At 48.0% G+C, this 26,057-nt stretch overlaps 1 protein-coding gene across 2 annotated transcripts; it reads left to right on the top strand.

Annotated features, from left to right (window-relative positions):
• The first annotated feature begins 5,248 nt into the window (after positions 1-5,248).
• LOC122721862 lies at positions 5,249-23,248 on the top strand. 2 transcript variants are annotated; one of them, XM_043950802.1, is made up of 3 exons: positions 5,249-6,054; positions 20,367-21,506; positions 21,577-23,248. In XM_043950802.1, exons 2-3 carry the CDS (start codon positions 20,628-20,630, stop codon positions 22,831-22,833), a joined length of 2,136 nt encoding a protein of 711 aa, XP_043806737.1. In that variant the 5' UTR covers positions 5,249-6,054; positions 20,367-20,627; the 3' UTR covers positions 22,834-23,248. The 2 variants fall into 2 exon arrangements, with proteins under 2 accessions (XP_043806737.1, XP_043806736.1); XM_043950801.1 differs by lacking the exon at positions 5,249-6,054 and having other exon boundaries at positions 19,561-21,506.
• Positions 23,249-26,057: the final 2,809 nt, after the last annotated feature.

Below are 26,057 nucleotides of genomic sequence, written 5' to 3'. Positions count from 1 at the left end.
AACCTCACCTAAACCTAAACATGCATACTACCCATACAAACTTCATAAAACCTTTCAAAATCATCAAAGAAGCTCAGGATCTTCACTTACCTCTTACACAACTTGAGGATGAAGGATCCTAACGTGGAGATATGAAGAAAAGCTCTTCCAAAGCTCCAAGCTTCAAAACTTGGTTCTTTTGCTCAAAACCTTCATAAATCACCAAAACTCTTAAAACTCTTGAAAGATTTGATGAAAATCATGGAAAACAGGAAAGTCAACGTAGGAGAGGCTGGAACTCACCTCTGGCTGCAAGTGGAGGAGAAATAACCTCCTTCCACCGACCCTTGGCCCTTTTATAGGTGGCTGGCCAGACCACCTTCGGCAGCCGAACGTGAAGCCGCAACCATGCAATGTTCGGCGGCCGAAAGTTACCTTCGGCGGCCGAACCTTTGCATTTCTCCCTTGTTGCTTTTCTTTCAAAACTCAAGTCTTTTAACCCTTCAAACCATGAAAACAAATGAAAAGACTTTAGAAAACATATGCATTACCCTTCTCGAGGGTTCCGACACCCGAGATTCCACTGGACTACAGGAATTCCGATGCCGGACTCGAGCCGGGTATTACAAGCACCCTCTCAGGAGCCCAAACAAAAAGAGGAGGAGGCCGGCCAGACGACCTGGGTGAAACCGTTTCAACAACTTGCCGAACAGCCTCACCCAGCGACTGTCCTAGCAGCAGAACCTCCAAAGCCTCGTTCAGACCCCCTGAAGGTAACCTTAAATCTTTAAAATTTTTGAGCTGACCCATTTTTTATCTCAGGCACTGCAAAAAGTTCAAAAACAGGTACAAGTCAGAACAAATCCTTATCAGAGAAAAACAAAATAACACGAAGACTCAGGATTACCTCCAGCCACTTAAAGAAAGCGTCAGATGGATCCTCAACAGATGAAACAGGATGATCTCGCCGAAAGAAGGGAGCAGACAGAAAATTGCAACGAGGGCAACCCTTATACCAACAAAGAGTTTGAAAACGAAGAAAACTGGCGTTGATATATACTCGAAGTCTGAGGCCTAAGCACAAAATAGAGTTATACTAGACTCTAAGCTAGCCAGGCCAGACGTTCCTCGGAAAGGAAAGAAAGGACAAGCCCAGATAATGATGACAGAAAAGCAGAAACCACGAAGAACAGAAAGAGTAGAGAAAAGCCAGAAATGGAAAAGGCAGATGAGACGCAAAGACTGCGCAACGCCAGAAAGATGAAAGGATTTTATGGAGGCATCTGAACACGAACAGACACGGTATTAATGGTTTTTGATATTCACCCCCTCGACAGTCGGAGCAATAACTGCCGAGAAGGTGAAGGGGCAATTGATAACCGCTGGATTTCTTAACCCCGAACCAGGGCCTCGACCATAGCCAAAAGCCCATCAAGCAGAGGCCCACATACACACGTGAGACAAGCCTGACCCGTATGCCTTCAAAGGCCGGGCTCACCCATCTCCTTCATTCAAGCCGGCCCAACCCGCGCCAAGCAAGCCCTCTCCTCTTGGGCTCAGCATCTGGTCCGACTCTCAGCCCAGCCCAGTGTCAGACCCAACTCAGACAGCCTGGCAGATCCATACGGATGTACGCATGGGGAGAATCAGAAGCCGTTACGCATGGAGCAGGCGGCTGATACCCTCGTACACCCAAATCCGCATGCCAGAGACGCGTGTCCCAATCACAGAGAGGCCTTTACACGTCACCATGAGCCAAGCAGAAAAGATAAAAGGGGAGCACCGTCCCCAGGCAAAAGGGGGGTGGGAAGAGGAGTCTGAGAAAGTTGTATCAACCATTGTCTTGTAATACAAAACCCTTGTAAAACCCTATTCCATTGGATCTCAGATCATCAATTGGCGCCGTCTGTGGGAAACGAAGGAGATCTTTTCATCACCAGAGTTTCCATTTTCAAAACCCACTGAGATCCACGATGGCAAACCACCAAGAAAGTAATCTTAACCTTCCTAATGACATGAGCTCTGCTCAAGAAGGGCAGCAGTTCTCTTTTTCTGGCCCAACAACGATGAATAACCAAACACTTGTTCCCCCTAATCCCTCGCCAAGCTTGGCAGGGAATGCTCCCCCTATGACCCTGTCCAACCAGGACATTCAAACCATGGCTCTCCAGTTACAAACCACTGCTCACTGGTTGGGGCAGATAATGCAACAGAGGGGTCTTAGCACCCCAGTGAATGCACTCCCAGTAGTGGAGGAACCCAGAACCAATGAGCCCCGACCCATCTCCGACCATCTTCGAACTAACAGTCATGATACCGGGGAAGACGAAGAACCACAGGCCCGAACCTATGCGAGGAGAGTCAAAGAAATGATAGACAACGAGGAGGTGGATAACTGTGTTGCTGAAACAACCGCCGAGACCGGAACGGAAGCGGAGGAGAAAAGGCCGGAGAGACATGAGAAGAAGCATGGGAAGAGGCATGAGCCGTATAAGCAGGCCTGGGAGAGAAGGGACCAAAGGCCTCCTCCCCATCCGCGGGTTCCTGAGCCAAGAACGCTCCCGCCTTGGGTCCCTAAAAAGCCGACCCCTCTCAACGCCTCCAGAGCCGAAGTGCTCATGGCAGTTCAGGATAAGGAATTCCTCCAGTGGCCAAAGCCCATGAGGTCGGAGGCGGATCAAAGAAACCCTGACAAGTATTGCCAGTATCACCGGACGCATGGTCATGATACAAATAACTGTTTTCAGTTGATTGCGGAAATTGAGAGGCTGATAAAAAGGGGGCATCTCAAAAACTTTGTGAAAAAACCGGAAGGGCAGAGGCCTCAGGCCGGACCGGCAACCCAGATGCCGAGGAGAACAGGAGCCGGGCCAGTGAATGATGGATCCAGTGGGACCATCAATATGATTGTTGGAGGAACAGGAGGGCGGATGAACCGTCGAGGAAAGAAAAGAAACCGAGAAGGGGAGACCAGCAGCGGCGAAGTCATGCAGATCATGGAGCATTCTCCCCATGCGTACATCCGTATGGATCTGCCAGGCTGTCTGAGTTGGGTCTGACACTGGGCTGGGCTGAGAGTCGGACCAGATGCTGAGCCCAAGAGGAGAGGGCTTGCTTGGCGCGGGTTGGGCCGGCTTGAATGAAGGAGATGGGTGAGCCCGGCCTTTGAAGGCATACGGGTCAGGCTTGTCTCACGTGTGTATGTGGGCCTCTGCTTGATGGGCTTTTGGCTATGGTCGAGGCCCTGGTTCGGGGTTAAGAAATCCAGCGGTTATCAATTGCCCCTTCACCTTCTCGGCAGTTATTGCTCCGACTGTCGAGGGGGTGAATATCAAAAACCATTAATACCGTGTCTGTTCGTGTTCAGATGCCTCCATAAAATCCTTTCATCTTTTTGGCGTTGCGCAGTCTTTGCGTCTCATCTGCCTTTTCCATTTCTGGCTTTTCTCTACTCTTTCTGTTCTTCGTGGTTTCTGCTTTTCTGTCATCATTATCTGGGCTTGTCCTTTCTTTCCTTTCCGAGGAACGTCTGGCCTGGCTAGCTTAGAGTCTAGTATAACTCTATTTTGTGCTTAGGCCTCAGACTTCGAGTATATATCAACGCCAGTTTTCTTCGTTTTCAAACTCTTTGTTGGTATAAGGGTTGCCCTCGTTGCAATTTTCTGTCTGCTCCCTTCTTTCGGCGAGATCATCCTGTTTCATCTGTTGAGGATCCATCTGACGCTTTCTTTAAGTGGCTGGAGGTAATCCTGAGTCTTCGTGTTATTTTGTTTTTCTCTGATAAGGATTTGTTCTGACTTGTACCTGTTTTTGAACTTTTTGCAGTGCCTGAGATAAAAAATGGGTCAGCTCAAAAATTTTAAAGATTTAAGGTTACCTTCAGGGGGTCTGAACGAGGCTTTGGAGGTTCTGCTGCTAGGACAGTCGCTGGGTGAGGCTGTTCGGCAAGTTGCTGAAACGGTTTCACCCAGGTCGTCTGGCCGGCCTCCTCCTCTTTTTGTTTGGGCTCCTGAGAGGGTGCTAGCTCCATATATGTTTCAAGACGTTGAGGGTTCTAACTTGTTCCATTGCTCTTCAGAATGTTTCGCTGATTTCCCTGAATGTGCATGGTTGTATCAAGCCTCACATTCGGGTGTAGGTTTGCAACATCCACTTGTTCCATTGTCCTTCAGAATGTCTATCTATGATGGAACAGTGAAAAATGTTCAATACCTATATCCTGCGTGGCCTTGGTGGGAAGTACCAGTATTATGCGGAACCAAGGTCCACCGCGCCTTCTGCATCGCATTTGGGCAACCGAATGCCGACCTATGGATGAAATGTTTTCCGTGAATCAACGTCAGGAGTTTCCCTATAGTGTCGAGACAGATCCTGGCTTTTCTGCCGAACTCACATATCGAACTGGAGTATCCTCCGGACTGAAGACTTGAGTGCTGAGATCGGTTAAGATGATGTAATCGTAGATGACGAAGTACCCGGACATGTAAATCCATTAAGAATAGTCTTCCATTCTGTAATGTAGGTTCGGATATGTAAATTCTTAAAGGATAGTCTTCCATTCTGTAATGTACTTTTCTTTTAATGAAATTCCTATGTTTCGTTCATACTTGAGCTTGTTTCTTTCTTTGTTTTGGATGAAGTACTGGTACTGTCTTCTTTGTAGTTCTAACTAACTGAACTTTATTTCTTCCGAGCTAAAATAATACTTAGGAACTCCCGCTTTTAGTCGACAAACCGTCCTCCGGACCGACCCAACTTATTGGGAGGTCGACTTGCTCCCCGAGATATGCTGTCCGACCTACGAGCTCGACCTTAAGATATAACTGACTGGGAGGTCGGTTAGCTCCTCCGAGCTGTATTATCCGGTCTACGAGCCCTATTTTTCCGAGCCAAAATACTTGGTCGTGAGCTTCTGCTTTCGATTTTTCTTTTTTCGAGCTAGAATACCGAGCTGTGAGCTCTGCTTTTAAGTTGAACTCTGAGCCTTTAGCTCTGTATGACTCCGAGGTGTCCTTAACGCCCCGGTTTCTCAGTATTTATAACAATCGCGTCAGAACTAATAATAAGCAAGTATGACCTGGATTGTGCTCCTGTTTGCTTGTACTGTTGGGTCTCTTCACAACTTGCCCCTTTTATCCCCTTTATTGATAAAGAGGTAAATCTTTGTGGGCTAAGTTACTTTGACTGACGAGTTGGGCTTCTTATGCGGCGCGTGGGCCCTTGAGCGCTGGGCCATTATGATGGGCTTGGCCCCTGTTATGTGCAGAGAAGCCCAGCGGTCATCCTTTTGCCCCTCTTTTTGCCCCCTTTACCTTCCCACCGGTTAGCCAACCGTCGGGAGGGTAAATTTCGAGGGTAATCAATGATCGCGCCGCTCCAAGACAAAACTATACAGATTAAAGTGCTGTTTCATTATTTGGCTGTCATTTCGAATTCCTTCTGGCTGCTGAGGAAAACAACTCCTTTCTGCTCTCTGTCTTTCTGCCATTCCTTCTGCGTTTTTACCTTATTTCATTCTCAGGTACGCTTCCTTGTTCTTTTATGGCGATTTCGGAACTCCCTGATGTTGTTAACCTTGAGTCCCACATTACGCCTGCCAACATAACTAAATACCTTTCTCGGAGGTTTCTGGATACTCCTCTGTATCTGATTCGAGCACCTTACCCAAATGAGAGGATAGTCCTGCCTTATCCTCCTCCTCCGGGTTTGGTGGATCCTCAAGAGTACCGTAGCATAGTATTTTTCTTGAAGCAGAAAGAGTTTGGCCTACCCTTGCCTTTTACTCCTTTCTTTGTTGAGGTTTTTGATTATTTTGGGGTAACTCCTCGAATGTTATCCCCAAACTCCATTTTGTTCATGTCTTGTTTCGAGTCTGTTTGCCTGGGTTGGGGTTTTGCACCTACGGCCTGTCTGTTCGTGACCTTTTTCCGCCTTGTAAAGGCGGTCCAGAACTTCTACTATTTTTCCCCTCGTAGGGGATTATCTCTTCTTACGGGCTACAAGGATTCCATAAAGGGGTGGGTAGAGAATTTCCTCGTAGCCGAGCTAAAATTAGGGACTGACCGGTCGTGGGAGGTAGATTCAGATGGCGAGCCGGTAATGTATGGAGAGGATGATTTCCCTATGCCCCGGGGAGATTGCCGTGTTGGTGGCCGGTCAACTGTGTCTTCCTCGGATGAAGCCGAGCTGGAAGAAGAGGACGTGGAAGTCCTTGGGTCGGAGGATGATGACCCTGTTGCTGAGGAGGAGAACCCCAACCTTGGGTCAGAGATTGCTCCTGCTGCTAATGTTGAGAGCTCTGATCCAAGGGATACTGAGCTTCCTGCAGATGTCACTGCAAATAGGGATAATGTGGGCGAGGGAGTTTTAACTGATGTAAGTCCTTTAAGGAGTATCTATCCTCCTACGGTCGAGGCTTGTCTCACGTGTGTATGTGGGCCTCTGCTTGATGGGCTTTTGGCTATGGTCGAGGCCCTGGTTCGGGGTTAAGAAATCCAGCGGTTATCAAGAAAGTAATCTTAACCTTCCTAATGACATGAGCTCTGCTCAAGAAGGGCAGCAGTTCTCTTTTTCTGGCCCAACAACGATGAATAACCAAACACTTGTTCCCCCTAATCCCTCGCCAAGCTTGGCAGGGAATGCTCCCCCTATGACCCTGTCCAACCAGGACATTCAAACCATGGCTCTCCAGTTACAAACCACTGCTCACTGGTTGGGGCAGATAATGCAACAGAGGGGTCTTAGCACCCCAGTGAATGCACTCCCAGTAGTGGAGGAACCCAGAACCAATGAGCCCCGACCCATCTCCGACCATCTTCGAACTAACAGTCATGATACCGGGGAAGACGAAGAACCACAGGCCCGAACCTATGCGAGGAGAGTCAAAGAAATGATAGACAACGAGGAGGTGGATAACTGTGTTGCTGAAACAACCGCCGAGACCGGAACGGAAGCGGAGGAGGAAGAGGAATGCAGTTCGGAAGACGAGAAGATGAACAAAAAGTTAGAAAAGTTGAAAGAACAGCTCTTAGCCGAGCTAGGTAAGAAAGATCAAAGCCTAACCTCCTTACCTACTTCTTCTCCTTTCTCCAAGATGGTACAGCAAGAGACTGTCCCCAAGAAGTTCATGATGCCATCAACAGCAGCCTATGACGGAGCTGGCAACCCGAGGGAGCACGTCATGAACTATAAGACGTTCATGGAGTTGCAGACTTTATCAGATGCCTTAATGTGTAAGGTATTCCCTACAACACTCTCGGGACCAGCACGAGCATGGTTCAATAGTCTGGAGGCCGGAAGCATCAAAAGTTTTGGAGACCTCGCTACTCGCTTCATTAGCCGGTTTATAGCTGGGGTACCAGCAGATAGAAAGACGAGCTACCTGGAAACCGTGAGGCAGAAGGCAGGGGAATCACTTAGAGAATACGTTGCCCGTTTCAACACGGAGGCCCTACAGATTCCCGAGCTAGACGAAGGGAGGGCAGTAGAGGCCATGCAGAAGGGGACAATCTCTGCCGAGTTCTTCGGCTCTTTAAGCAGGAAACCTCCGACCTCACTGGCCGAGTTAATGAAGAGAGCGGAGAAATACATAAGGCATGATGATGCCTTAGTGACGAGCAGATTTGCCAAAGGGACGGCAGCAAAAGACAAAGCCCCGGAGGAGAAAAGGCCGGAGAGACATGAGAAGAAGCATGGGAAGAGGCATGAGCCGTATAAGCAGGCCTGGGAGAGAAGGGACCAAAGGCCTCCTCCCCATCCGCGGGTTCCTGAGCCAAGAACGCTCCCGCCTTGGGTCCCTGAAAAGCCGACCCCTCTCAACGCCTCCAGAGCCGAAGTGCTCATGGCAGTTCAGGATAAGGAATTCCTCCAGTGGCCAAAGCCCATGAGGTCGGAGGCGGATCAAAGAAACCCTGACAAGTATTGCCAGTATCACCGGACGCATGGTCATGATACAAATAACTGTTTTCAGTTGATTGCGGAAATTGAGAGGCTGATAAAAAGGGGGCATCTCAAAAACTTTGTGAAAAAACCGGAAGGGCAGAGGCCTCAGGCCGGACCGGCAACCCAGATGCCGAGGAGAACAGGAGCCGGGCCAGTGAATGATGGATCCAGTGGGACCATCAATATGATTGTTGGAGGAACAGGAGGGCGGATGAACCGTCGAGGAAAGAAAAGAAACCGAGAAGGGGAGACCAACAGCGGCGAAGTCATGCAGATCATGGAGCATTCTCCCACGACCATCACTTTCTCTCCAGAGGATGCACAGGGTATTCAGATGCCCCATGATGATGCGTTAGTCATTGAGGCTGTCATCAATAGCTTTCGGGTGAAGAAAGTCCTGATAGATGATGGGAGTAAAGTTAACCTGTTGCCATATCGGGTTTTCCAGCAGATGGGAATTCCCGAAGAACAGCTGGTCCGAGACCGATCCCCAATCAAAGGGATTGGAGGAGCGCCGGTGCTCGTTGAGGGCAAGGTGAAACTGGCTGTCACCTTGGGAGAAGCACCTAGAACTCGCACTCACTACGAGATATTTGTGGTGGTTAAACTCCCATTGTGCTACAACGTGATTCTGGGGAGGCTGGCGTTGTTCGATTTCGAGGCTGTCACTAGCATCCGGTATCTGGCACTCAAATTCCCAACAGAGAAAGGAGTGGGAATAGTTAAGGGCTGCCAAGAAGAAGCAAGGGCTGTATACTTGGCCACAGTGGCAGAGCCGAGCTCAACTGAAGAAGAACTTGACTCGGAAGTCCTGGAGGTCAGGGATGAGAACAAGGAAGCTCGGACAGAGCCAGTTGGAGAACTGGAGACTTTCTCCTTGTCAGAAGCAGAAGCGAGCAAAATCTTCAGCCTCAACGCCAACCTCACCCAAGGACAGAAAAATGAAGTAATGGCTTTAATCCGGAGTCACGCACCGACCTTCGCATGGAAGCCCTCAGACATGCCAGGAATTGACCCTAAGGTAATGACGCACCGGCTGAATGTCCTCCCTGAAGCTAAACCAGTGAAGCAAAAGAAGAGAGTAGTGGGAAGGGAAAAACAACAGGCTACCCGGGAGGAAGTACAAAAACTAGAGGAAGCAGGTTTTGTTAGGGAGGTAATGTATCCGCAATGGCTGGCAAATCCTGTGTTGGTCAAAAAAGCCAATGGCAAATACAGGATGTGCATAGATTTTACCGACCTAAATAAGGCCTGTCCTAAAGATTGTTATCCCCTTCCCGATATTAATAAAATGGTCGACTCAACGGCCGGCTTTGATTACATGTCTTCTTTGGATGCTATGTCTGGTTATCATCAAATCCCGATGGAAAGCTCGGATGAGGAAAAAACCTCATTTATAACCGAAGATGGGACTTACTGCTACAGAGCTATGCCCTTCGGGTTGAGAAACGCCGGGGCAACTTATCAAAGATTGATGAATAAGATCTTTAAAAACCAGATTGGCAGAAACGTGGAGGTGTATGTGGATGACAGGGTGGTCAAGAGTTCAACTTTCCAGCAACACGTTGCCGATTTAAGGGAGGTATTTGGGGTACTGGATCAATATAGAATGAAGTTGAATCCAGCGAAATGCGCTTTCTTTATCAGGGGAGGAAAGTTCCTGGGGTATATGGTGAGTGGAAAGGGCATTGAGCCTAATCCGGAGAAGGTGGAAGCTATACTAAGTATGTCGGAGCCGACCTGTGTAAGGGACGTACAAAGATTAACCGGGAGAGTAGTGGCGCTCAACCGATTCATGTCGAGGTCGGCAGAGAAGTGCTTGCCATTCTTCAAGAAGTTAAGAAAGGTGCCGAACTTTGAATGGACAGAAGACTGCCAAAGAGCCTTCACAGAGTTGAAGAAATATCTTAGCTCGCCCCACGTGCTCAGTAGTCCCTTAAAAGGAGAAGAACTCCTGATATACTTGGCGGCCTCAGAGCAAGCGATCAGCGCGGTTTTGGTAAGAGTGGAAGAGGGGGAACAGAAACCTGTTTTTTATGTCAGCAAGGTGCTCAGAGATGCTGAAATCAGATACTCGAATGTCGAAAAGATAGCCTACGCCCTGTTGCTAGCAGTCCGGAAATTTAAAGTTTACCTGGAGGGTCATCAAGGAGTTGTAATGACAGATCAACCCTTAAAGAAGATACTACACAGACCGGAAACTTCAGGACGGATGTTGGCATGGTCCGTGGAAATCAGCCCTTATTGTCTGGAGTATCGACCTCGGACAACGATAAAATCTCAAGCGCTGGCTGACTTTATAGCGGAGTGCACATTTAACAAGGAGAAAGGAGAATCAGCCTCAAGCATGCCGAAGAAAGGGGAAGAGAGAGAACTTTCTCAAGAGTTTAGCTGGAAGTTATATGTGGATGGAGCATCAGGCGCTGAGGGCAGCGGCGCTGGGATAATGCTTAAGGGGCCGGAGGACTTCAAAGTGTGTTATGCCTTGCGACTAGAATTCAAAGCTTCTAATAACGTGGCTGAGTACGAAGCCCTGGTGAATGGGATGTTAGTAGCTTCAGAGATAGGGGTAACCAATCTCGAGGTAAATAGCGATTCTCAGCTAGTGATCAATCAAGTGATGGGAGTGTATCAGGCCAGGGACCCCATCATGCAAAGCTACCTTGATAAAGTAAAAGCTTTAGAAGCCGAGTTCACAAGTCGAGGAATCAACATCAAGTTTCAAAGAATACCTCGAGAAGAAAACGAGGAGGCAGACCTGCTGAGTCGGTTGTCCAAAGTAGAGCTAGAGCAGCTCCCCGATGACGTGTACATACAGCACGTTCATACCCCTGCTTTCGAAAAGGCTAGCACGGTACTGCAGGTAGAACTGAGCTCGAACTGGATGACCCCATATCTAAGGTACCTGGAGAAGGGCGAGCTCCCCGAGGATAAAGACGAAGCCAGAAAAACAGTAGCTCGAGCCGCCAACTATCAGGTAATAAGGGGAACCCTGTATAGAAAAGGGAAATCCAGCCCGTGGCTCCGATGTGTGAGTCCGGAAGAAGCCACAAAGGTAATGGAAGAGATTCACAAAGGTCTGTGTGGAGCCCACGAGGGAGCAGGGACATTAGCCAGCAAGATATTCAGACAGGGATACTACTGGCCCACGGTCAAAAAAGAAGCAGAAGAGTTTGTCCGGAGATGTGACGTGTGCCAAAGATTTGCTAACGCCATTAGGACCCCTGCCACTCCTCAGGCAAGCATATCCAGCCCATGGCCTTTCTCACAATGGGGGATCGACATCCTGGGACCCTTCCCCAAGACTACGGGGCAGAGAAAATTTGTAGTGGTGGCTGTGGAATACTTCTCCAAATGGCCAGAGGCAGAAGCAATCGCCACCATCACTGCTCGCAAAATGATAGATTTCGTGTGGGGGCATATCATCTGCAGATTTGGCATACCCAGAGTGCTTATCTCAGACAACGGTAGACAATTTGACTGCAGCACTTTCAAAGCCTTCACGACGAACATAGGAATATGGCATAAGTTTTCCTCCGTAGCTCATCCCCAGACCAATGGTCAGACAGAAGTTACCAACAGAGCTATCCTCCAAGGATTAAAGAAACGGCTAGATGGAGCAAAGGAGAATTGGGCAGAAGAACTCAATAGCATCCTATGGGCACTTCGAACCACTCCCAGAGCACCCACCAAGGAAACTCCGTTTGCACTTGCCTACGGCACAGAGGCTGTAGTCCCAGTCGAATTGCAGGTGCCCACTCATCGGGTCCAATTCGTCAGTAAAGACACTAATGGGGACAAATTGAGAAGCAACCTGGATGCTCTGGAAGAAGTTAGAGAAGAAGCTCAAGTCCGGACTGCTGCTTATCAACAACGAGCAGCGAGATATTATAATCAAAAGGTTAGAGAAAGAAGCTTGAAGGTAGGCGACCTGACCTTAAGAAACCTAGAAGCTACGGGGAAAAGAGCAGCTGCAGGGAAATTAGCACCGACCTGGGAGGGACCTTTCAGAGTGACGAAAGTGGTCAAGCCAGGGGTATACCGAATAGAAGATATGCAAGGAAATCCTGAACCTCACGCTTGGAATATCCAGCATCTAAAGAGGTATTTTCCCTGAAATATTTTGTAAAGAAAAAACGTTGTATTCTTTAAATAGTACATTTGTTTACAACGTGTGACTGTCCTTGTGAATAATATTCCAAAAGAAGACCGGGATCCCCAAGATCTCCCGGGTAACCAAACAAAGACCGGGATCCCCAAGATCTCCCGGATAAAATAACAAAGACCGGGATCCCCTAGATCTCCCGGATAAAATAAAGAAGACCGGGATCCCCAAGATCTCCCGGGTAACCAAACAAAGACCGGGATCCCCAAGATCTCCCGGATAAAATAACAAAGACCGGGATCCCCTAGATCTCCCGGATAAAATAAAGAAGACCGGGATCCCCAAGATCTCCCGGGTAACCAAACAAAGACCGGGATCCCCAAGATCTCCCGGATAAAATAACAAAGACCGGGATCCCCTAGATCTCCCGGATAAAATAAAGAAGACCGGGATCCCCAAGATCTCCCGGGTAACCAAACAAAGACCGGGATCCCCAAGATCTCCCGGATAAAATAACAAAGACCGGGATCCCCTAGATCTCCCGGATAAAATAAAGAAGACCGGGATCCCCAAGATCTCCCGGGTAACCAAACAAAGACCGGGATCCCCAAGATCTCCCGGATAAAATAACAAAGACCGGGATCCCCTAGATCTCCCGGATAAAATAAAGAAGACCGGGATCCCCAAGATCTCCCGGGTAACCAAACAAAGACCGGGATCCCCAAGATCTCCCGGATAAAATAACAAAGACCGGGATCCCCAAGATCTCCCGGATAAAAAAGACCGGGATCCCCTAGAACTCCCGGAAAAAAGCGAGAGGCCGCCGATGGGGCCCCAAGATCACCCCGGAGCAAAAACAGACAGGATCTCGTAAGATCTCCTGCAAACAAAAATGGTCGGTGAAGGACTTAAGAGCCTCCCAAAAAAAAAAAAAAAAAAAAAAAAAAAAAAAACTCAGGTTCCGACCTCGAGGAAAAGCTCGGGACACCTCAGCAAGTAAACGACGACCTCAAAATAGAGGCTAAGTAGAAATAAGGAACCAAGAGTTACCAGTAAAAAACATGTTCCGACCTCATAAAGAGGCAGGGGACACGACGGCAAAAGGGTGCCGAACTCAAAATGCATGCTAATGATTAAAGGTTTAGCCGAGGCAGAAGGACGGGCTTCCAGCTCGGATAAACATATATCCTTAAAACCCAAAGGCATGAAGGCCAACGAAAAAACCAATATTCTCTTCATATCGAGACTAAACTCGTCTAAGGCATAAATAAAGAAGAAAAAAGCTACATCCAAAGCCCAAGTCAGTTTACCAATGAACTTGATCACACTGTTAGCTAAAAGCTAAAAGTCAATACAGCACTTATAAAAATACATTACAAGGCATATGAAAAATTAACAAAACATTACAATTCACCTCTCAGGCGAAGTAGGAGGATAGATACTCCTTAAAGGACTTACATCAGTTAAAACTCCCTCGCCCACATTATCCCTATTTGCAGTGACATCTGCAGGAAGCTCAGTATCCCTTGGATCAGAGCTCTCAACATTAGCAGCAGGAGCAATCTCTGACCCAAGGTTGGGGTTCTCCTCCTCAGCAACAGGGTCATCATCCTCCGACCCAAGGACTTCCACGTCCTCTTCTTCCAGCTCGGCTTCATCCGAGGAAGACACAGTTGACCGGCCACCAACACGGCAATCTCCCCGGGGCATAGGGAAATCATCCTCTCCATACATTACCGGCTCGCCATCTGAATCTACCTCCCACGACCGGTCAGTCCCTAATTTTAGCTCGGCTACGAGGAAATTCTCTACCCACCCCTTTATGGAATCCTTGTAGCCCGTAAGAAGAGATAATCCCCTACGAGGGGAAAAATAGTAGAAGTTCTGGACCGCCTTTACAAGGCGGAAAAAGGTCACGAACAGACAGGCCGTAGGTGCAAAACCCCAACCCAGGCAAACAGACTCGAAACAAGACATGAACAAAATGGAGTTTGGGGATAACATTCGAGGAGTTACCCCAAAATAATCAAAAACCTCAACAAAGAAAGGAGTAAAAGGCAAGGGTAGGCCAAACTCTTTCTGCTTCAAGAAAAATACTATGCTACGGTACTCTTGAGGATCCACCAAACCCGGAGGAGGAGGATAAGGCAGGACTATCCTCTCATTTGGGTAAGGTGCTCGAATCAGATACAGAGGAGTATCCAGAAACCTCCGAGAAAGGTATTTAGTTATGTTGGCAGGCGTAATGTGGGACTCAAGGTTAACAACATCAGGGAGTTCCGAAATCGCCATAAAAGAACAAGGAAGCGTACCTGAGAATGAAATAAGGTAAAAACGCAGAAGGAATGGCAGAAAGATAGAGAGCAGAAAGGAGTTGTTTTCCTCAGCAGCCAGAAGGAATTCGAAATGACAGCCAAATAATGAAACAGCACTTTAATCTGTATAGTTTTGTCTTGGAGCGGCGCGATCATTGATTACCCTCGAAATTTACCCTCCCGACGGTTGGCTAACCGGTGGGAAGGTAAAGGGGGCAAAAAGAGGGGCAAAAGGATGACCGCTGGGCTTCTCTGCACATAACAGGGGCCAAGCCCATCATAATGGCCCAGCGCTCAAGGGCCCACGCGCCGCATAAGAAGCCCAACTCGTCAGTCAAAGTAACTTAGCCCACAAAGATTTACCTCTTTATCAATAAAGGGGATAAAAGGGGCAAGTTGTGAAGAGACCCAACAGTACAAGCAAACAGGAGCACAATCCAGGTCAGACTTGCTTATTATTAGTTCTGACGCGATTGTTATAAATACTGAGAAACCGGGGCGTTAAGGACACCTCGGAGTCATACAGAGCTAAAGGCTCAGAGTTCAACTTAAAAGCAGAGCTCACAGCTCGGTATTCTAGCTCGAAAAAAGAAAAATCGAAAGCAGAAGCTCACGACCAAGTATTTTGGCTCGGAAAAATAGGGCTCGTAGACCGGATAATACAGCTCGGAGGAGCTAACCGACCTCCCAGTCAGTTATATCTTAAGGTCGAGCTCGTAGGTCGGACAGCATATCTCGGGGAGCAAGTCGACCTCCCAATAAGTTGGGTCGGTCCGGAGGACGGTTTGTCGACTAAAAGCGGGAGTTCCTAAGTATTATTTTAGCTCGGAAGAAATAAAGTTCAGTTAGTTAGAACTACAAAGAAGACAGTACCAGTACTTCATCCAAAACAAAGAAAGAAACAAGCTCAAGTATGAACGAAACATAGGAATTTCATTAAAAGAAAAGTACATTACAGAATGGAAGACTATCCTTTAAGAATTTACATATCCGAACCTACATTACAGAATGGAAGACTATTCTTAATGGATTTACATGTCCGGGTACTTCGTCATCTACGATTACATCATCTTAACCGATCTCAGCACTCAAGTCTTCAGTCCGGAGGATACTCCAGCTCGATATGTGAGTTCGGCAGAAAAGCCAGGATCTGTCTCGACACTATAGGGAAACTCCTGACGTTGATTCACGGAAAACATTTCATCCATAGGTCGGCATTCGGTTGCCCAAATGCGATGCAGAAGGCGCGGTGGACCTTGGTTCCGCATAATACTGGTACTTCCCACCAAGGCCACGCAGGATATAGGTATTGAACATTTTTCACTGTTCCATCATAGATAGACATTCTGAAGGACAATGGAACAAGTGGATGTTGCAAACCTACACCCGAATGTGAGGCTTGATACAACCATGCACATTCAGGGAAATCAGCGAAACATTCTGAAGAGCAATGGAACAAGTTAGAACCCTCAACGTCTTGAAACATATATGGAGCCAGTACCCTCTCAGGAGCCCAAACAAAAAGAGGAGGAGGCCGGCCAGACGACCTGGGTGAAACCGTTTCAGCAACTTGCCGAACAGCCTCACCCAGCGACTGTCCTAGCAGCAGAACCTCCAAAGCCTCGTTCAGACCCCCTGAAGGTAACCTTAAATCTTTAAAATTTTTGAGCTGACCCATTTTTTATCTCAGGCACTGCAAAAAGTTCAAAAACAGGTACAAGTCAGAACAAATCCTTATCAGAGAAAAACAAAATAACACGAAGACTCAGGATTACCTCCAGCCACTTAAAGAAAGCGTCAGATGGATCCTCAACAGATGAAACAGGATGATCTCGCCGAAAGAAGGGAGCAGACAGAAAATTGCAACGAGGGCAACCCTTATACCAACAAAGAGTTTGAAAACGAAGAAAACTGGCGTTGATATATACTCGAAGTCTGAGGCCTAAGCACAAAATAGAGTTATACTAGACTCTAAGCTAGCCAGGCCAGACGTTCCTCGGAAAGGAAAGAAAGGACAAGCCCAGATAATGATGACAGAAAAGCAGAAACCACGAAGAACAGAAAGAGTAGAGAAAAGCCAGAAATGGAAAAGGCAGATGAGACGCAAAGACTGCGCAACGCCAGAAAGATGAAAGGATTTTATGGAGGCATCTGAACACGAACAGACACGGTATTAATGGTTTTTGATATTCACCCCCTCGACAGTCGGAGCAATAACTGCCGAGAAGGTGAAGGGGCAATTGATAACCGCTGGATTTCTTAACCCCGAACCAGGGCCTCGACCATAGCCAAAAGCCCATCAAGCAGAGGCCCACATACACACGTGAGACAAGCCTGACCCGTATGCCTTCAAAGGCCGGGCTCACCCATCTCCTTCATTCAAGCCGGCCCAACCCGCGCCAAGCAAGCCCTCTCCTCTTGGGCTCAGCATCTGGTCCGACTCTCAGCCCAGCCCAGTGTCAGACCCAACTCAGACAGCCTGGCAGATCCATACGGATGTACGCATGGGGAGAATCAGAAGCCGTTACGCATGGAGCAGGCGGCTGATACCCTCGTACACCCAAATCCGCATGCCAGAGACGCGTGTCCCAATCACAGAGAGGCCTTTACACGTCACCATGAGCCAAGCAGAAAAGATAAAAGGAGAGCACCGTCCCCAGGCAAAAGGGGGGTGGGAAGAGGAGTCTGAGAAAGTTGTATCAACCATTGTCTTGTAATACAAATGGAATAGGGTTTTACAAGGGTTTTGTATTACAAGACAATGGTTGATACAACTTTCTCAGACTCCTCTTCCCACCCCCCCTTTGCCTGGGGACGGTGCTCCCCTTTTATCTTTTCTGCTTGGCTCATGGTGACGTGTAAAGGCCTCTCTGTGATTGGGACACGCGTCTCTGGCATGCGGATTTGGGTGTACGAGGGTATCAGCCGCCTGCTCCATGCGTAACGGCTTCTGATTCTCCCCATGCGTACATCCGTATGGATCTGCCAGGCTGTCTGAGTTGGGTCTGACACTGGGCTGGGCTGAGAGTCGGACCAGATGCTGAGCCCAAGAGGAGAGGGCTTGCTTGGCGCGGGTTGGGCCGGCTTGAATGAAGGAGATGGGTGAGCCCGGCCTTTGAAGGCATACGGGTCAGGCTTGTCTCACGTGTGTATGTGGGCCTCTGCTTGATGGGCTTTTGGCTATGGTCGAGGCCCTGGTTCGGGGTTAAGAAATCCAGCGGTTATCAATTGCCCCTTCACCTTCTCGGCAGTTATTGCTCCGACTGTCGAGGGGGTGAATATCAAAAACCATTAATACCGTGTCTGTTCGTGTTCAGATGCCTCCATAAAATCCTTTCATCTTTCTAGCGTTGCGCAGTCTTTGCGTCTCATCTGCCTTTTCCATTTCTGGCTTTTCTCTACTCTTTCTGTTCTTCGTGGTTTCTGCTTTTCTGTCATCATTATCTGGGCTTGTCCTTTCTTTCCTTTCCGAGGAACGTCTGGCCTGGCTAGCTTAGAGTCTAGTATAACTCTATTTTGTGCTTAGGCCTCAGACTTCGAGTATATATCAACGCCAGTTTTTCTTCGTTTTCAAACTCTTTGTTGGTATAAGGGTTGCCCTCGTTGCAATTTTCTGTCTGCTCCCTTCTTTCGGCGAGATCATCCTGTTTCATCTGTTGAGGATCCATCTGACGCTTTCTTTAAGTGGCTGGAGGTAATCCTGAGTCTTCGTGTTATTTTGTTTTTCTCTGATAAGGATTTGTTCTGACTTGTACCTGTTTTTGAACTTTTTGCAGTGCCTGAGATAAAAAATGGGTCAGCTCAAAAATTTTAAAGATTTAAGGTTACCTTCAGGGGGTCTGAACGAGGCTTTGGAGGTTCTGCTGCTAGGACAGTCGCTGGGTGAGGCTGTTCGGCAAGTTGCTGAAACGGTTTCACCCAGGTCGTCTGGCCGGCCTCCTCCTCTTTTTGTTTGGGCTCCTGAGAGGGTGCTGGCTCCATATATGTTTCAAGACGTTGAGGGTTCTAACTTGTTCCATTGCTCTTCAGAATGTTTCGCTGATTTCCCTGAATGTGCATGGTTGTATCAAGCCTCACATTCGGGTGTAGGTTTGCAACATCCACTTGTTCCATTGTCCTTCAGAATGTCTATCTATGATGGAACAGTGAAAAATGTTCAATACCTATATCCTGCGTGGCCTTGGTGGGAAGTACCAGTATTATGCGGAACCAAGGTCCACCGCGCCTTCTGCATCGCATTTGGGCAACCGAATGCCGACCTATGGATGAAATGTTTTCCGTGAATCAACGTCAGGAGTTTCCCTATAGTGTCGAGACAGATCCTGGCTTTTCTGCCGAACTCACATATCGAGCTGGAGTATCCTCCGGACTGAAGACTTGAGTGCTGAGATCGGTTAAGATGATGTAATCGTAGATGACGAAGTACCCGGACATGTAAATCCATTAAGAATAGTCTTCCATTCTGTAATGTAGGTTCGGATATGTAAATTCTTAAAGGATAGTCTTCCATTCTGTAATGTACTTTTCTTTTAATGAAATTCCTATGTTTCGTTCATACTTGAGCTTGTTTCTTTCTTTGTTTTGGATGAAGTACTGGTACTGTCTTCTTTGTAGTTCTAACTAACTGAACTTTATTTCTTCCGAGCTAAAATAATACTTAGGAACTCCCGCTTTTAGTCGACAAACCGTCCTCCGGACCGACCCAACTTATTGGGAGGTCGACTTGCTCCCCGAGATATGCTGTCCGACCTACGAGCTCGACCTTAAGATATAACTGACTGGGAGGTCGGTTAGCTCCTCCGAGCTGTATTATCCGGTCTACGAGCCCTATTTTTCCGAGCCAAAATACTTGGTCGTGAGCTTCTGCTTTCGATTTTTCTTTTTTCGAGCTAGAATACCGAGCTGTGAGCTCTGCTTTTAAGTTGAACTCTGAGCCTTTAGCTCTGTATGACTCCGAGGTGTCCTTAACGCCCCGGTTTCTCAGTATTTATAACAATCGCGTCAGAACTAATAATAAGCAAGTCTGACCTGGATTGTGCTCCTGTTTGCTTGTACTGTTGGGTCTCTTCACAACTTGCCCCTTTTATCCCCTTTATTGATAAAGAGGTAAATCTTTGTGGGCTAAGTTACTTTGACTGACGAGTTGGGCTTCTTATGCGGCGCGTGGGCCCTTGAGCGCTGGGCCATTATGATGGGCTTGGCCCCTGTTATGTGCAGAGAAGCCCAGCGGTCATCCTTTTGCCCCTCTTTTTGCCCCCTTTACCTTCCCACCGGTTAGCCAACCGTCGGGAGGGTAAATTTCGAGGGTAATCAATGATCGCGCCGCTCCAAGACAAAACTATACAGATTAAAGTGCTGTTTCATTATTTGGCTGTCATTTCGAATTCCTTCTGGCTGCTGAGGAAAACAACTCCTTTCTGCTCTCTGTCTTTCTGCCATTCCTTCTGCGTTTTTACCTTATTTCATTCTCAGGTACGCTTCCTTGTTCTTTTATGGCGATTTCGGAACTCCCTGATGTTGTTAACCTTGAGTCCCACATTACGCCTGCCAACATAACTAAATACCTTTCTCGGAGGTTTCTGGATACTCCTCTGTATCTGATTCGAGCACCTTACCCAAATGAGAGGATAGTCCTGCCTTATCCTCCTCCTCCGGGTTTGGTGGATCCTCAAGAGTACCGTAGCATAGTATTTTTCTTGAAGCAGAAAGAGTTTGGCCTACCCTTGCCTTTTACTCCTTTCTTTGTTGAGGTTTTTGATTATTTTGGGGTAACTCCTCGAATGTTATCCCCAAACTCCATTTTGTTCATGTCTTGTTTCGAGTCTGTTTGCCTGGGTTGGGGTTTTGCACCTACGGCCTGTCTGTTCGTGACCTTTTTCCGCCTTGTAAAGGCGGTCCAGAACTTCTACTATTTTTCCCCTCGTAGGGGATTATCTCTTCTTACGGGCTACAAGGATTCCATAAAGGGGTGGGTAGAGAATTTCCTCGTAGCCGAGCTAAAATTAGGGACTGACCGGTCGTGGGAGGTAGACCTACGTTGGGGAGAGATTTATCCGGGCTCCAACGACCTGCCCAACTTGAGTATTGTTGAACAAGTAGGGTTGCTTCGACTGACTTCCGTTGATAGGAAGTATGATGTCGAGAAGTGTTCGTACGTGTCCAACCGTAGGGACGTCCGGTCTATGGGTATAGCGCTTTGTCTAGTTATGTGGTTTCTACTTTGCTTGTAATATTGGGATGTATGCTAACTTTCATGATTTCGCATTTTTGCAGCTTCGGAAGTAAAAATGGACGAGATCAAGTTTCCCAAGAACTTTGTCCTATCTCGGGACAATATTCATGCAATCTATGACGCCTTTTCAGCTGGTCGTTCGGTATCGGAAGCTGCTATGGAAGTGGTTCAAGCGACTTCCTCCAAGAAGGTTAGCCGATCTCCAGCCAGAGTGCCCTCTCAAGTTGCAAAGCCGAGCTCTCGCAGCTCCAAGTCATCCAGGCCATCTGGCCGTGGCGGACCGAGCTCAACTTTGGAGTCTGCTGAAGGGTCTAGGTCTGCTCCAGCCTCCTCAGAGGCCGTGAGAGAGGCTTCCTTGGTTATTACGGAGCAGACTTCTGCTGTCGAGCAGGTGGAGCAGGGTACTGCCCACTCTCCTGAGAAGGTATCTGGGGGTAAAGACAAGGAGGCCTCCGGGACGGGGTTGGAGATTGTCCTTATAGAGGACCGAACTCCAGAGGATCTTACCCAAGATGCCCCTGCCCCTGTGAGGACTGAACCTGGGGGTTCTGAGGGCGTTTCAGCAAAGACCGGGGAAAAGCGCCCAGCTTCTCATAGAACGTCTGTCCCATCTCCAGCTAGGAAGAAATCCAGGGCTACTACAGGGTCTGCCCCGGCTCTTCTTTCCATTGGGAAAGGAAAAAATGCTGCTGCCGAGCTTCCGTTACCTTCCTCTGGCAACGCTTTGAAAGCGTCGGACATTACCTCTGAGTCTCCAGCCAGTGCTGTTGCTGACCTTCTCAGAGTGCAGATGTTCGGCGGGGTTACACAAGCTTCGGATCCCCGTCTTCTCGCCCTGACTGGTCTCTTAGCCAGTTCTACTGAGGAACAGGTGTCTTTCCGATCTCGGTCTCGCGAAGAGCTCGGGAACACAATCAGGGAGATGTTACTGATGGTAAGTCATTTTTTCCTGTCTTTTCAGTTTGTTCTGTTTTGTTTTCTTGACTGTTGTTCTCCTGTGCTAGATGACGGGTCTTGTCACGGAGGTGGATATCCGTGATCGTTCCTTCCGGGAGTCTGTAGTCCGCCGGATTGAGGAGGCGCGTCAGGAGGAGAACATATCTGCAACTAATGATGCAAGAGGGAATCTGGCTGCTGCTCGAGAACAAATCCAGACCCTCCAGGCGGAGTTGAACTCTGCATTGGAGGCCCTTAAAAAGGCTGAGGAGGAAATAGCTGGTACAGCGAAGCATACCTTGTCTTTAGAAAATGAGCTGTCTCGGACTTGCAAAGTTCTCCAAGAGTCGGATGAGAGGGCAACTGCCTTGGAGGCTCGCTGCAAAGGAGTTTCGGAGCAATTGTCCTCTATGGCGAATGCCCTTCAGGAGAGGAATGAGGCTTTGGGCCAAAAAGCGGAGGTCCAGCGCCTGTATGATGCCTTAAAGGCAGATTTTGATGGACTTCAAGCTCATATGAAGGAGGAGAAAACTCAGAAAGAGGCAGCCCTAGCTCGGGTGCAGGTCCTCGAGCAGGAGTTGAGTGCAAGTTCTGACCGTATCAGAGATCTGGCTTCTTCGGCTGAAGAATTCAAACTTCGTCATGATCAACTTAACCAGGAAGTCAGGGCTTTGGAATGCAAAGCTCAGCTGGTACGTGAGCAATGCATAGCGGAGTATCAGGAGTCTGATGAGCTGAAGGAGAAGATCATTCAGGCCGGTGAGTTGGCTGTTCAGAGCTACAAGGACTCTTCTGAGTTTAAGGAGTTTGTAGCTGAGGCCTGTGAAGCGCATCTTGATAAATATTTAGCTTCTGCTGAAATGAAGAGGGCTATTGTTAATAAAGCCCTTCATTTTTACTCATCCGGCTATAATCGTGGTTTAAGAGAAGCTAGGCAGGCTCCTGATATCCCGTTGTCAGAGCTTCGCAAGCGGGAGGTAGATTCAGATGGCGAGCCGGTAATGTATGGAGAGGATGATTTCCCTATGCCCCGGGGAGATTGCCGTGTTGGTGGCCGGTCAACTGTGTCTTCCTCGGATGAAGCCGAGCTGGAAGAAGAGGACGTGGAAGTCCTTGGGTCGGAGGATGATGACCCTGTTGCTGAGGAGGAGAACCCCAACCTTGGGTCAGAGATTGCTCCTGCTGCTAATGTTGAGAGCTCTGATCCAAGGGATACTGAGCTTCCTGCAGATGTCACTGCAAATAGGGATAATGTGGGCGAGGGAGTTTTAACTGATGTAAGTCCTTTAAGGAGTATCTATCCTCCTACTTCGCCTGAGAGGTGAATTGTAATGTTTTGTTAATTTTTCATATGCCTTGTAATGTATTTTTATAAGTGCTGTATTGACTTTTAGCTTTTAGCTAACAGTGTGATCAAGTTCATTGGTAAACTGACTTGGGCTTTGGATGTAGCTTTTTTCTTCTTTATTTATGCCTTAGACGAGTTTAGTCTCGATATGAAGAGAATATTGGTTTTTTCGTTGGCCTTCATGCCTTTGGGTTTTAAGGATATATGTTTATCCGAGCTGGAAGCCCGTCCTTCTGCCTCGGCTAAACCTTTAATCATTAGCATGCATTTTGAGTTCGGCACCCTTTTGCCGTCGTGTCCCCTGCCTCTTTATGAGGTCGGAACATGTTTTTTACTGGTAACTCTTGGTTCCTTATTTCTACTTAGCCTCTATTTTGAGGTCGTCGTTTACTTGCTGAGGTGTCCCGAGCTTTTCCTCGAGGTCGGAACCTGAGTTTTTTTTTTTTTTTTTTTTTTTTTTTTTGGGAGGCTCTTAAGTCCTTCACCGACCATTTTTGTTTGCAGGAGATCTTACGAGATCCTGTCTGTTTTTTGCTCCGGGGTGATCTTGGGGCCCCACCGGCGGCCTCTCGCTTTTTTCCGGGAGTTCTAGGGGATCCCGGTCTTTTTTATCCGGGAGATCTTGGGGATCCCGGTCTTTGTTATCCGGGAGATCTTGGGGATCCCGGTCTTTGTTATTTTATCCGGGAGATCTTGGGGATCCCGGTCTTTGTTTGGTTACCCGGGAGATCTTGGGGATCCCGGTCTTCTTTATTTTATCCGGGAGATCTAGGGGATCCCGGTCTTTGTTATTTTATCCGGGAGATCTTGGGGATCCCGGTCTTTGTTTGGTTACCCGGGAGATCTTGGGGATCCCGGTCTTCTTTATTTTATCCGGGAGATCTAGGGGATCCCGGTCTTTGTTATTTTATCCGGGAGATCTTGGGGATCCCGGTCTTTGTTTGGTTACCCGGGAGATCTTGGGGATCCCGGTCTTCTTTTGGAATATTATTCACAAGGACAGTCACACGTTGTAAACAAATGTACTATTTAAAGAATACAACGTTTTTTCTTTACAAAATATTTCAGGGAAAATACCTCTTTAGATGCTGGATATTCCAAGCGTGAGGTTCAGGATTTCCTTGCATATCTTCTATTCGGTATACCCCTGGCTTGACCACTTTCGTCACTCTGAAAGGTCCCTCCCAGGTCGGTGCTAATTTCCCTGCAGCTGCTCTTTTCCCCGTAGCTTCTAGGTTTCTTAAGGTCAGGTCGCCTACCTTCAAGCTTCTTTCTCTGACCTTTTGATTATAATATCTCGCTGCTCGTTGTTGATAAGCAGCAGTCCGGACTTGAGCTTCTTCTCTAACTTCTTCCAGAGCATCCAGGTTGCTTCTCAATTTGTCTCCATTAGTGTCTTTACTGACGAATTGGACCCGATGAGTGGGCACCTGCAATTCGACTGGGACTACAGCCTCTGTGCCGTAGGCAAGTGCAAACGGAGTTTCCTTGGTGGGTGCTCTGGGAGTGGTTCGAAGTGCCCATAGGATGCTATTGAGTTCTTCTGCCCAATTCTCCTTTGCTCCATCTAGCCGTTTCTTTAATCCTTGGAGGATAGCTCTGTTGGTAACTTCTGTCTGACCATTGGTCTGGGGATGAGCTACGGAGGAAAACTTATGCCATATTCCTATGTTCGTCGTGAAGGCTTTGAAAGTGCTGCAGTCAAATTGTCTACCGTTGTCTGAGATAAGCACTCTGGGTATGCCAAATCTGCAGATGATATGCCCCCACACGAAATCTATCATTTTGCGAGCAGTGATGGTGGCGATTGCTTCTGCCTCTGGCCATTTGGAGAAGTATTCCACAGCCACCACTACAAATTTTCTCTGCCCCGTAGTCTTGGGGAAGGGTCCCAGGATGTCGATTCCCCATTGTGAGAAAGGCCATGGGCTGGATATGCTTGCCTGAGGAGTGGCAGGGGTCCTAATGGCGTTAGCAAATCTTTGGCACACGTCACATCTCCGGACAAACTCTTCTGCTTCTTTTTTGACCGTGGGCCAGTAGTATCCCTGTCTGAATATCTTGCTGGCTAATGTCCCTGCTCCCTCGTGGGCTCCACACAGACCTTTGTGAATCTCTTCCATTACCTTTGTGGCTTCTTCCGGACTCACACATCGGAGCCACGGGCTGGATTTCCCTTTTCTATACAGGGTTCTCCTTATTACCTGATAGTTGGCGGCTCGAGCTACTGTTTTTCTGGCTTCGTCTTTATCCTCGGGGAGCTCGCCCTTCTCCAGGTACCTTAGATATGGGGTCATCCAGTTCGAGCTCAGTTCTACCTGCAGTACCGTGCTAGCCTTTTCGAAAGCAGGGGTATGAACGTGCTGTATGTACACGTCATCGGGGAGCTGCTCTAGCTCTACTTTGGACAACCGACTCAGCAGGTCTGCCTCCTCGTTTTCTTCTCGAGGTATTCTTTGAAACTTGATGTTGATTCCTCGACTTGTGAACTCGGCTTCTAAAGCTTTTACTTTATCAAGGTAGCTTTGCATGATGGGGTCCCTGGCCTGATACACTCCCATCACTTGATTGATCACTAGCTGAGAATCGCTATTTACCTCGAGATCGGTTACCCCTATCTCTGAAGCTACTAACATCCCATTCACCAGGGCTTCGTACTCAGCCACGTTATTAGAAGCTTTGAATTCTAGTCGCAAGGCATAACACACTTTGAAGTCCTCCGGCCCCTTAAGCATTATCCCAGCGCCGCTGCCCTCAGCGCCTGATGCTCCATCCACATATAACTTCCAGCTAAACTCTTGAGAAAGTTCTCTCTCTTCCCCTTTCTTCGGCATGCTTGAGGCTGATTCTCCTTTCTCCTTGTTAAATGTGCACTCCGCTATAAAGTCAGCCAGCGCTTGAGATTTTATCGTTGTCCGAGGTCGATACTCCAGACAATAAGGGCTGATTTCCACGGACCATGCCAACATCCGTCCTGAAGTTTCCGGTCTGTGTAGTATCTTCTTTAAGGGTTGATCTGTCATTACAACTCCTTGATGACCCTCCAGGTAAACTTTAAATTTCCGGACTGCTAGCAACAGGGCGTAGGCTATCTTTTCGACATTCGAGTATCTGATTTCAGCATCTCTGAGCACCTTGCTGACATAAAAAACAGGTTTCTGTTCCCCCTCTTCCACTCTTACCAAAACCGCGCTGATCGCT

The sequence above is a fragment of the Manihot esculenta genome, chromosome 15 (assembly GCF_001659605.2).
Source record: "Manihot esculenta cultivar AM560-2 chromosome 15, M.esculenta_v8, whole genome shotgun sequence".
Classification (NCBI taxonomy): domain Eukaryota; kingdom Viridiplantae; phylum Streptophyta; class Magnoliopsida; order Malpighiales; family Euphorbiaceae; genus Manihot; species Manihot esculenta.
This window is presented reverse-complemented; position numbering and strand designations above follow the sequence as displayed.

What these genes read in the sequence shown, in the direction of transcription:
- LOC122721862 (XM_043950802.1), top strand. Translation starts at nt 20,628, where the DNA reads ATGGACGAGATCAAGTTTCCCAAGAACTTTGTCCTATCTCGGGACAAT. An exon ending in TCAGGGAGATGTTACTGATG is followed by an intron (nt 21,507 to 21,576) that starts GTAAGTCATTTT and finishes CTCCTGTGCTAG; the next exon opens with ATGACGGGTCTTGTCACGGA.